General features: G+C 45.0%; 1 protein-coding gene across 2 annotated transcripts in view; it reads left to right on the forward strand.

Annotated features, from left to right (window-relative positions):
• RFK (riboflavin kinase) overlaps positions 1 to 4,249 on the forward strand; it is a 6,018-nt gene extending 1,769 nt beyond the window's left edge. Inside the window, exons 3-4 of one of the 2 annotated variants that reach the window (XM_040449324.1) lie at positions 1,304 to 1,406; positions 1,729 to 2,153. In XM_040449324.1, the coding sequence (XP_040305258.1) occupies positions 1,304 to 1,406; positions 1,729 to 1,883 (258 nt within the window). In that variant the 3' untranslated portion in view covers positions 1,884 to 2,153. The other variant, XM_040449325.1, reaches the window with a different exon arrangement.
• Positions 4,250 to 12,208: the final 7,959 nt, after the last annotated feature.

Genomic DNA, 12,208 nt, shown 5'->3' on the forward strand with positions numbered 1-12,208 from the left:
GGGGGGGGGGTATAATTGGATTGTGCTTTTTAATCGTTCTGTTAATCTCTGCCTTTTCTTTGGAGAGTTTAATCCATTTACATGTAAGCTAATGACTGCTGAGGAGGGACTTCTGCTATTTTGCTGTTTTCTAAATGCCTTACAGCCTTTTTGATATTTCTTCCACTACTGCCTTTTGTTTTTAAATTTTTTTTTTTTTTTTTTTTTTGCAGTGACAAATTTTGATTACCTTATTTCCTTTTGTGTACTTGACATAACTATTTTCTGTGCGGTTACCGCGAGGATTGCCTTTAACATTCTGAAGTTACGAATTTTGGTGCATTTGTCTTTCAAGTCCTGTAGAAAATAAAAAGTAGAGTTTCAAGCCAAAATTGCAATATTAATTTTTATAGCTGCCCATGGACTTATCCTCACTGGAGATAAAAGTGAATTACTTATGGGACGCCTGGGTAGCTCAGTCGATTAAGTGTCCGACTTCGGTTCAGATCGTGATCTCATGGTTTGTGAGTCTGAGCCCTTTGTCGGCTCTGTGCTGACAGCTCGGACCCTGGAGCCTGCTTTGGGTTCTGTGTCTTCTCTCTCTCTGCCCCTCCCCTGCTCATGCTCTGTGCTCTCTCTCTCTCTCTCAGAAATAAGTAAACATTAAAAAAATTTTTTTAAATGAATTACTTAAGAGCATGTTTTATAAAATGGAGCTTGCCACAATTAATGTAGTTCATTCACTTTTTAATTACTTGCTCATCCTGCTAAGATAGAGCTGCTTACTACACAAATGGTGCTTTCTGATAAAATTGCGAGGTGATGCTTTTTTTTCTTTCCTCTTAAACTACCTTAAGGGCATACCCTTCTGCTCTGTTCACAGTACCCCTACCACTTAACAGCTTAATCTGCGAGATAGGGCTGAGTCTTGGTCAGCTCAGGCGCATGGCAGAAACAGAGTTGGTATAAATTTCAGCGTCCTTGAAGAGTTTATAGAAGCGTGTCACAGTTGGAAAACCACAGGACTGAGTACTGGTAAAAACAGTAGAGATGGCCCAGAACTGCTTAGCATTGTGCTCAATATTCGTGGTATAACATCTGCCTTACTCAGATACAATGTTTACATGTAAGGTCAGGAGCAGGAACAGGACTGATGGAAGCATTCAGGAGAAAAACTACACTTAGATTTTAACCTGTCTTTAAAAATTTAGCAAGCGTTCATGGTTTCATTTGAATGACCCCCACCGTAAATGTGAAGGTAATATTTCAAATTTCAGGTATTCTGTGATCTGATGGTAATCTTTTTGATATTTCTTAACTATAGGAAACTCATATCATGCACACCTTCGAAGAGGACTTCTATGGGGAAATCCTCAATGTGGCCATCGTTGGCTACCTCAGACCTGAGAAGAACTTCGATTCTTTAGGTAAAGTTCCTTTTAGGTCTTCTTAGGTATTACCGCAGCCACTTCTAATGCTTCTGCTAGTAACAGCACGGCAGGCGAGATGGTATTTGAGCATTTAGTATGTGCCAGGCACTGTAAGTGCCTTACATGAATCAAGTCACTTCCCCCACCATAACATGAGGAATTATTTTGCCCATTTCACAGGTGAGGAGATCGGCAGAGGAGGGTTAAATAGTTTGCCCAGGGTCACACAAGTATGTGATGCTTCTTATCAGTATCAGTAGGCTGGCTGCTTCTCTCCCAACAGTATGAAGTTAGTGAAATCTCTATTTCCTTTTCATAGTTCAAGGAACAAGAGAGAATGCTGTCGTGAGTAAAGATGCTTTGCGGTGCTTGAAGTGTAACAAACTAAGTCAATATTTGCAACATAGAGCATCAAGTATGTCAGCGTGGTGTGGTTGCTTTGATTCTGTTGGAGAGGGTCTTTTACAAATGTAAATACTGAAGAGGCTTGATCGTGCATCTTCCTTCCATTTGGTACTTGTGACACACTTTTTGCTAATGCCTTTCTCTGAGAAATTGCCAGAAGAGGGACATCTTTTGGGTACCATTGATGTTTACGTCAGTCCGGAAGAAGGGACGGGACAAACATTTATTGGGCGTCTCCCCTGTGCTAAAGGCGCTGCCAGCCTGTGAGCTTTCAGGAGAGTCTGAACGAGTAGAGAGAGTAGAGCGGCAGTTTCTCATCGTCTGCCTGCTGTGTTCTCTCTACAGAGTCCCTTATTTCAGCAATTCAAGGTGATATCGAGGAAGCCAGGAAACGACTAGATTTACCAGAACATTTGAAATTGAAAGAAGATAATTTCTTCCGGGTTCCTAAAAGCAAAATCATGAATGGCCACTGATGAAAAATCATCTTATTCTTATTTATTCATTCACTGTGTTCTAGTATTTTACTACTCATAACTCCTCAGTTGTTGTATTTTAAAAATCAAACATTTTCCTACAGCTGTGAATTAAACAGTACAATGTACTTACCACATCATGCTTTAACTGTTCAAATTCAATGCATCATGCTATAGTACTAAAATGATTCATTTTAAAAATCAAGCTTCTTTTTTATGCAATATGTCATTTAAAATGTACCACTAGACAGGTCTTAAGTGTCTTATAATGGGAATGAAATGTATATAATTATGGGTAAAAAGGCAAGTCACTGGTTTTGAGATGAGGACTATAATTCTCATGGTAAAAAGTAGCATGTATGTATCTGTGTAGGATGTGCTGCCAACTAGAGAAGGCTTGTAAATAAGTGTATTCACCAGAGCTTTGAGAGTTTATTGTAAACCTAAGGGGGAAAATCCATACTTTATATTTTTGATATCTGGTATGTTAATATATTACAAATAGACATGTGGGGTTTCACTGTAGTTAGTCATTTCCTCTATGAGGTCAAATCATTGTACTGTGTTCCATTTTTGTTAACAGCTGACTCAGTTCCAATTGGTCTAGACTTCCTCATCCTATCATCTGGCTCCTAGAGCAGTAAAATGAGTGTTTTTCTAAATCCCTATGTTGCATTTCTGTGTGGTATAACATTTGTCCTTTTTAGGGTCGATGTTCAACGTTTTTCTTGATTTTGGTTCTGTTTTCCTTGAAACAGTTGTCAATGTCAGGGTTATTTTTTTTTGTTTTCCCTATTCCATTTAGAATGTTCTACAGCTATACACTTGGACAAAAGATGGCGCCTATATCATTCCATCCCTTCGCCCCGTGAACAGTGACTAAGTGCAAAGCTGTATTGCATTGTAGGGAAAAAAATGCCCAGAACTTCATCCTTAGGTTTCCTCATGTTCAGGGTGAGCACACAGTGGATGATTTGTATATACCAGTTTCTTGAAGAACACAAACATTTGTTTTCCCCCTAGAGAAACCTTTTAAGAGCCAATTAAATTATGAAACAGTTATTTATTTTTAACGTAATTATATATTCCTGAGCAAATGTAAACTGTCGTAGTTGTGTACGCACAATGTAATTTAATGCTAAACAGTGCTTGTAGCTTGGGGAAAAGGCATACATAATAAAGCTTTAGTTAAATAATCCTCACGCTATGCATTTTTTCTTCCTCCTAACTAAGAAGCAGTATTTGGCTACTTGGGACCCTGTTTATATTGGCAGAAAATTGAAGTCTTTGGATATTTAGGAAATTGAGACGACAGCTTGTTTGGCCCCCCTGAAACAGTACGTTGTGCTCTCGTTCGCTTGAGCACCAGATTCGGCGTGGGGAAGGCGAGCAGGAAGACAGAGAAGGTAATTTTAAAAGTAACTCATCATCGAGCATTTTCTCTAATCGGCATAGAGAACTGATGTTACCAAACACATAAAGCAGAAAAATACCTAAAACATCTGGAGAAAGGGGAAGCATGGGTAAATTTAGTTGGATTGTGTTTTTCTGTTTGGTGTATGAATTTATGGCGGACAATGTAGTGTGTGTCTTATTTCCTTTATGAAAATACTTAGGAAATGTAATTTGATGTTAGGGAGCCTATGCTTGAAAGAAGCCTCGATTATTAGTGGCTTTACAAAGCAAAGATAAAAACAGACATGGAAAGTGTAAAAACGGATTTGTATTTGTATAGCCTGCTGCTAATCATGTCCTCACTAAGTGTGTGGAAAGTCTTTGCTGTTGTCACCTTGCAGTTTGAAAATTGTATATCGTGAGGTGCAGGAGTTAATAATGTCTACACTTCTTAAAGTTTTACGTGGCGTATGTATGATGAGAAATTGCAGTAATACCATTTTTTATTAATCTGAATGATTTCAGGCCTTGAAATAAACCTGAGCCAGGTGATGTTTCTTTGCACCTTTTGCCTTGTGTGTATCTGAGTCCCTCCCTTGCCGGCTACTTGCCGGTGGGTTGGAGGCCTGCATAGCGGTCGCGGACGGCATCTGGAGGGAGGAGCTGGCGTGCAAGGGTACTTCTAGAGCCCACGGCCTTGCCTTCACAAGCTGCCGTGTGTGCCCGCGGCACCGTCACGGGCTTCTTTCAAGAGCCTTCTGTTCGCACGGTGTCCGTCCTCAAAAGCCTACTTTCTGAGGGTGAGGGTCCCCGTTATATTTTAGAGTCACAAGAGCCAGGGGAGTGTTAAGTAGGTGTGAGTTCCCTTCCGTAACTCCCGCTCCAGAACGGGGTCCTGCGGTCTCCATGACTAGCAGTCCCTTGGAACTCTTGCCTGTGTCTAGTGTAGTCTAGTCTAGTCTTGCAGCACTGCCTCCAGCGCGCTCAACGACGGGGGTTTAAATGTTCGTAGTTGAGGCTCCTCTGTGACAGTTGCGATCAGGGAGACGGAAGCGGGACATGTACTTAGAAGTTACAAGGACCGTGTTGCTTTCCTGGTAAAAGTGCTCGCCTTTTCCTGTTCCTCTCTGACTTGGAAAATGGTCACGAGGCTGATAGAGGAGATCCACTCTGACCTTCAGAGACTGGGCTGGGAAATAAGTGGACCCTGTAAAGAGATGCCGTCCTGAGCAAGAGTTGGCAGAAACCCACTACAGAAGCATACAAAGATGACAGACCCAGGGATTTATCCGAGTTGGAAGTGACTTTAATGTGTGTAAAGAAATGAGCGTTAAAAACGGTAAAATAAGGTTCTACAAAAATTGGGTGGAGGGGAGGTAGGCGGGGGGGATGGGAAGAATAGATAAAGGGGATTAAGAGGTGCAAACTTTCAGTTGTAAGATAAGTCACGGGGAAGAAAAGTACAGCACAGGGAATGTAATTAAGGTAGTAACGAAGGATGACAGGTGGTGACTCCAGTTATCGTGGTGAGCACTCGTAAGGAGGTGTTGAATCGGTACGTTGTATGCCCGTGTGGTAATTATATTTCGATAAAGAGTTTATTATAGCTTTATCAGGGTACAATTGACATAAGCTGCACATATTTAAGTTGTGCGACTTGGCGAGTTTTGATATATGGATGCACACCTGTGAAATCAAAACCAAAATCAGGATAATAAATATCACTGCCCCCCTTCCCCCCCCCCCCCCGCCCCTTCGGTGGGGGTTGAGCATGAACTTAAAGTGGTATTCACATCTTCAAACCCGGAGTGTCCAGGTGAACTTAGAGGCTTACAATTTCAGTTGGAGGTGTAGATCACAAGATGCCAGCGCTGGGATGGGAACGTCTTAACACCCAATGTGTCAGCAGGTGGGACCTCTGTGGGGTGGGGAGCCGAGCTGTCTTGAATGGGATTGCCCTTACAAAAGCTTACCCTGGAGAACTTTCTTTTGCTCTTTCTGTCATGTGAGGGTACTCTGAGCAAAGTCAGCAGTCTGCAGCCGAGGGGAAGCATCTCACCAGAACTTGACCAGGCTGGCTTGGACTTCTGGTCTCCAGAACTGCGAGAATTAAAGTTTCCTCTAGAAGCCACTCAGTCTGGGGTGTTTTGTTATAGCAGCCTGAACAGACTTAGAGGAACCCTGATGTGAAGCTTGGAATAGATGGCCTCTTCCTTCCCTGCTCTCCTCTCCCTTCCCCTCCCTTTTCTCTTCTCCTCTTCCTCTGGCTCCTCCTCCTCTTCTTTTTCTCTCTAGTGGAAACAGGCATGAGCCCTGGGATTGGGAGTGAAGAAGGTATTTTCTATTTATAAATTGCCTGCCTCTACGAGATTAGTCTGAATCAAGTTCCTCAGGATCAGTGCTCTAAACCAGGCCTAGTTCCCTGGGTTACCCAAGCCAGTGGGAGAGCAGGGCTGCGGAAGGGTGTGGGGGAAGGAGTGGGTGCCAGTCTTGAGTGTTCCCGATTGCTGTCTGGAGTGGAGCCTCCTCTTAGGAAGCGCTTAGGTTGTCAGCAAGCCCGGTAGAGAAGTCAAAACGACCTACGAGTGCTTATCTTTAAATTGCAAAAGCTTCGGGGTTGTTTTTTGTTTTTTGTTTTTTGTTTTTTGTTTTTTGAAGCTCAAACCTAAAATTGAATCCTTTCATGTCTCTTTGCATTTTGGCCAGGGCCTCCTTCTGGGACAGTAGAGGCCTTGGTTGAGTTTGAACAGGCAAGGATGACTAAGCAAATCAAAGAATCTTACTGTCCCCTCTCATGCTCTTGTCCAGGGAGTCCCTGTAGTTGGCATTGCCTTAAGTTAAATCCAAGTTATCATGTAACTGCACTGGGTTATCTTCTGTATTTCCCACAGCCGGCTGCAGCCTCCAATGTTACCGTTTCGCTTAGGAATCTAACTGGTCGCAAGTAACAGAAATGGACCTGGCTGGCTTCAGCAGGGACTGAACTTCATTGGCAGAACGATGGATAATTCAGAGGTTGGATGGGACAGCTGGAAGCTGGGTAAGAACGGGGGGCCCCAGCCAGAACCAGAGCCAAAGTCGCACGCAGAGCTGGTTCCTCGAAGACGGTGCCACCACCTGTTCCACACGGCTGGCCCTGTTGCCCCGGAAACTAATCTTTCTACGATTCATATCCGATTGGCCGAGCTTTGGTCATGTGCCCATGTGTTAGCTGCAAGGGATGGGCTGGGAAACTGAATACCTATTTCAGCTTCTGTAGAGAGACAGACGCTTTGCCACCAAGGCTCATACAGTGGGAAGTAAATTCTTTAAACGTAACGAGGGGGGGGAGTCTGATACTGGACAGTAGGGAAAAAAAAAAGGACAAGACTCTACTCTCATCTAAAGAAAAGTCTATAGTCCTAGTGTTTTTCTTTCTTTTTTTTTTTATTACATTTATTTATTTTTGAGAGAGAGACAGGGCACAAGTGGGGAGGGGCAGAGAGAGGAGACAGAAGCTGAAGCAGGCTCCAGGCTCTGAGCTGTCAGCACAGAGTCCGATGCGGGGCTTGAACCCACAAACCGTGAGATCATGACCTGAGCCGAAGTCGGACACTTAACCGCCTGAGCCACCCAGGCGCCCCGTGTGTTTTTCTTTTTTAACCTTGATTTGCAGGAAGCTCAGGCCTCAGGTTTGATCCCAGCAGGGATCATCCTATAGAAACCTGATTTTCAGAGTGTTCTCGGAAGAGCCTAAGAGCTTCATAGAGAAACACCCGGAGCTGGGCCAGCAAGGGGATCTCCGCCCTGCCCCACCCTGCTTACTTTAAGGTAGCACCCCTCGCTGTTTTATATCTGTGGCTTCTACTGAAGACATTTGATGAAAGACCTCCATTGCTAGGGAATATTTAAACCTGTGCTTGGGTGGGTCAGCCCACTTGCCAGCCTCTCTCAAGGCTCACGTTCTCTTTCCATGTCAACGATTTCATTTTGTGTACGCAAGAGAAGGCACCAGGAAGCCCTTCTGGAAGCAGGTGGTTATAAATCCTAGGAGAGTCACTCCCTCTGGGGCATTGAGAAGGTTCCCGGGTGTGAGTTTTGCCTGGATCCCTGTAAACAAATACCTGCAGCTAACTATGAGTCACTCAAGTCCAAGTTCATCTCAGGGTCCCTTTAGGCCTCTGAGAATTCAAAACATTTTCTCTGGCCGCCCAGGGTGGTGTTTTGCTTGCAAATTTGCTGGAATTTCAAGTTTATTAAAGGCTCTCCAACCAGTACAGAATTTCTGTCAAATGAAGCTTTTTGTTTTGTCTTTAAATCTCTTCTGAACCCAGCAAAACCTAATGACTGAGATTTCTGCCGTATTTCAAAAGTAGGACTTTCCCTGGCCCTTAGCCTGACCTGCCGGACCTGTTTTCTACTGTTGCCTATAGAATGAGTTTGAGGGCTTCTCGTGAAGTTTTAGGGAAGGGAGAAGGAAGTGTTACCTTGGATTCTCTGCCCTTGGTGAACGTTTGTTTTCTTCATTCCTTTTTACGGTCTTGCCAAAGGATGGATAATATGAAATACTTGTTATTGCCGCAGCTTAACTACATTGAGGGTATCATGTTTTTTGTAAGATCACAATTTGCAGAGTAAAACCCAGGTAACTAGGTGCACGTTGAACACTCAGAAGAAGAGTAGGGGCTCTGATCCCTATGTTTCACTGTAGAGACTCAAGATGGGAGTGGTTACATTCTGGCCACCTACTGACCAGAGATGAATGTTAGCTGTTGTAGCAGTAGGAGCTTCTATGTGCTCTCGCTTCATGGTCTCATGAAGAAACGGAAAGTCAGAGATAAACTCAGTCCAACTCAAACTGTGTAGGAAGCAAGTTTCAGAGCTGAGCGTTAGAACTCAGCCTGTTTCAAGAGGGAAACAATCTTGGCAGACAGGCTTGGCTGCCTGGCCTGAAAGGAGTTTACAGTGTCCGTGGGACCCTGGGGGTCCTGGGGGGTGGGCAGGAACCATCTCCAGGTCTGCCCATTAGCAGCTTTTGCAGAACCTGGCAGCTCACCCTTCCACAGGCTTTTATACAGGCTAGAGTGTTTCAGGCACAGGAGAGAGTTAGCAAAGCTGAGACCAAACTTCTACTTATTTATGTATTTTTAAGTTTATCTATTTTGAGAGGGACAGTGTGAGTTGGGGAAGGGCAGAGGAACAGGGAGAGAGAGGGAGAATCTTGAGCAGGCTGCACACAGTGTGGAACCTGATGTGGGGCTTGAACTCATGCAACTGTGAGATCGTGACCTGAGCCGAAATCAAGAGTCAGTTAAGCCTCTGACTTTGGCTCACGTCATGATCTCTCAGATTGTGGGTTCGAGCCTCATATTGGGCTCTCTGCTGTCAGTGCGGAGCCTGCTTTGGATCCTCTGTCTCCCTCTCTCTCTGCCCCTTCCCCCTTGCTCTCTCTCTCTCTCTCAGAAATAGGTAAACATTACAAAAAAAAACCAAACAACTTTTAGTAGAGCCAGCAAAAAAGGCAGAAGGTTCACAAACACATAAGGATTAATCAAATTGACACATTGTGGACAGGAACAAGGTTTCTTGAGTCTGGAGGAATAGGGAAGTACCAAGGATGTGGGTCATGGACCAGATCTGGAGGGCCAGCTAAGGTCAGGGCAGAGTGCCCAGACCTGAGCCTTTAGCCTCTGGCAGGCTCGTTGGGCCACCTGTTTCATTGACATCCACCTTTTGTTCTCCGTGACTTGTGTCATACGTGGACGCGCCCCAGCGAGCTCATGTTCCCTCGTAACTCCTAAACTGCTTATCCCAGACTCTAAGCCTTTGCTCATTATCTTTCCATTCCCTCCACTTACCTGAAGCCCACCCATGTGTAAAATCATGGGAGTATGGAACTCTTCCTTATGCTTTTGGAAGAGGCCATCAAGGGTAAAATCTTCGTAATAGACGATGCTAACTCCCCCACTTTCCAGTCCTACGTCCTAGGAAATCCAGGTCGCGCTGAGACCATGTGAAACCTGTTCTGTCCATCACTTTCCTCCTACCTGTAGAGGAGTCAAGTTCACGAGGGAGGGAAGACTCCTTTGGAGATGACATCGGCGTGCTGTGTCTGGACCCTTCCAGATACTTCAGGCAGAGAGCTTGTGTTTCCTAGGTTGGGAGATGGAATGTAAAGATAGTGTAAGAAGCTGGAGGAAGACTGGGTGTTGACAACAGACCAGAGAGGGAGAGAATGTGGCACTTAAGGGAGGGGGTGAAGAGAGAGTGCAAAGGGCACTTCCCCTGGACTAGATGCACAGATCGGGCTGGAGCCAAATCTGATAGAGACTGTACCTAAGATGGCCATCTGGAGCGGCGAAGTGACCCAGAAGATGGGCAGAGGAGGAATTTCAGAAGCCCAGGATCTGAGGGACCTGGCAGGGGCTTTGGATGCCCCGCAGGCATTGCACTTGAATTGCTCCAGAAGGGAAAATACAGAGAGAACCCTCTAAATACAGCAAGTCTGGGGCTAACCTTGGCTCTTACCTAATAGAGCTTTTGTTTGTTATTTGTTTTAATGTTTGTTTATTTTTGAGAGAGAGAGAGAGGGAGACAGAGGATCCGAAGCTGGCTCTGTGCTGAGAGCTCAGAGCGTGTTGTGGGGCTCAAACTCGAACGGGAAGATCACGACCTGAGCCAAAGTCGGACGCTTAACCGACTGAGCCACCCAGGCGTCCTATATACAGGTTTTAAAAAAAATTTATCTATCTAGCTCAGGTTTTTCCAAACTATACATTGTGAAATCAGATTAGTGTATTGTGGTCAGCGTCAAAGAAAATCAGAGTATGATGAAAAACATAATTTGGGTAAGTATCGTTTCCTTGGGCTTTTGCTTTAGTTTTATAAAGAGGTGTTGGTATAAATTTTGTTTTGTTTTATTGTGGATTGTAATAAAAGAAAGTCCCCATTTTAATTTGCCCTCCTGTGTTTGGTTCTGGAGGCATCTGGCAGCTGCAATCCGGAAAGTGAGGAAGCAAGCCCTCTCAGACAGTATCTATGCAAATAGACAAGTTATTTAACCGCCTGTGGCTTCGTGTCTTGTCCGTTGAAACAAGAATAACAACAGTGCCGTGATGAGTATAAGGACTAAACGGATCGATCGTGCAGTGATTTTTAGTACCCGAAAAACAGTGCTGGTTACTGTTGTAAGGTGGCCATTTGTTCCTCTGGCCAAAGATAACATGGCAACTTTAAGGACACAGCCAACTGTTCCCTAGATTAAATGCCAAGTTGAGTTCTGGTCAGCGGCAGACAATGCTTTCTGTGAGCAGATTCCCTCCCCAGATACTTAGGGAGGACTACTGTGTGTTAGCCCTCTGCTATGTGCTAGGGGTACTGATGGAATACGTCGACGTCCGTGACTCTGAGGAACACACAGGCAGCCTCCCAGAGAAGTTCCAGTTTTATTTGACTTCATCTTCACCTCCGTGGGGCTCCTGGTATAGTTGGGGTCTCTGGGAAATAGGTGTTTGAGTGCATTTCTGGGGAAGGAATCATGGTCTCTCCTTGCCTCCCCCAGATGCAGGAAATAAAGGGGCATGATGTCTCTCCCTTTGTTCCAGTACCTTCTAGATGTGGAAGAAAGAGGACAGGAGACTTCTGCCGTGCCGAAGGTCCCCACAAGCCAGCATTTCAGGAAGGATGAATTTGCTCTTGAGTACATCCTGTGGTGTTTATTTCACCGTGTCCCCTGAAAGAAGTTTTCAGGAAATGAACGACAAAGGAAATAGATGGTGTAAGCGGGGACTCTTACAGATTTCTCCACTCTTTGCTGGTTCCAGGAAGCTGAGAAGCTAGTAGGAGAAAAAGAGCCAGGGATGCGGTGTGGTCTCCGCCCTCCCTTCCAGCACTGCCAGTCCCTCAGCTACGGAAACTTGGCTCTGAGGTCACGACCCCGAGGGAGGTCCCAGCCCTTCCTTCCTTGTCCTGCCCTCCTGCCTTTGGGAGGGTGGCGAAGCCTTCCAAGCGGGTTGCCTAGGAAATTAACAGGTTGACCGGGTGGGCTCTGTTTTGGTTTTGTTTTTAGCCCAGAGGGAGTAGAAACCAGGAGAAAAAGGAAAAAAGAAAAAAAAAAAAAAAAAGCTGAGTTGGGACAAAGTAAAGCCCTCCCCACCCTTGCCTGGGAAGGAGTGTACCCCGCCCTCAGGCGAGGCCCCACTCGGCGTGTGTTGCAGTGTGGCCAAGGACCACCTTTCAGAACGGCCACGGTGAAAGTTTACACTTCGGTTGTTGTGCCGTCTACGGGTTACAGAACACCAGGCGCAGCCACATACGTTGTCTCAGATGACTTGGCTGATGTCACGCAGGCGAAGATGAGAATGAAGATGTCCTGAATGCGAAGAGCAGCTCTCTTTCAATTAAGCATTTTATGTCTGGAAGGAATTTCTTCTATACCAAGCCTCCTTCCTTGGGGTTTTCCTTAAATCTCTGTGTTTTGTAGATCTTAAGGAACTCTTCTTCCCTTTTCTCCAAAGCTACCACCTCTGTGTTCAACTTCTTTGA

The sequence above is a fragment of the Herpailurus yagouaroundi genome, unplaced genomic scaffold (genome assembly GCF_014898765.1).
Source record: "Herpailurus yagouaroundi ecotype Mexico unplaced genomic scaffold, PumYag 199, whole genome shotgun sequence".
Classification (NCBI taxonomy): domain Eukaryota; kingdom Metazoa; phylum Chordata; class Mammalia; order Carnivora; family Felidae; genus Herpailurus; species Herpailurus yagouaroundi.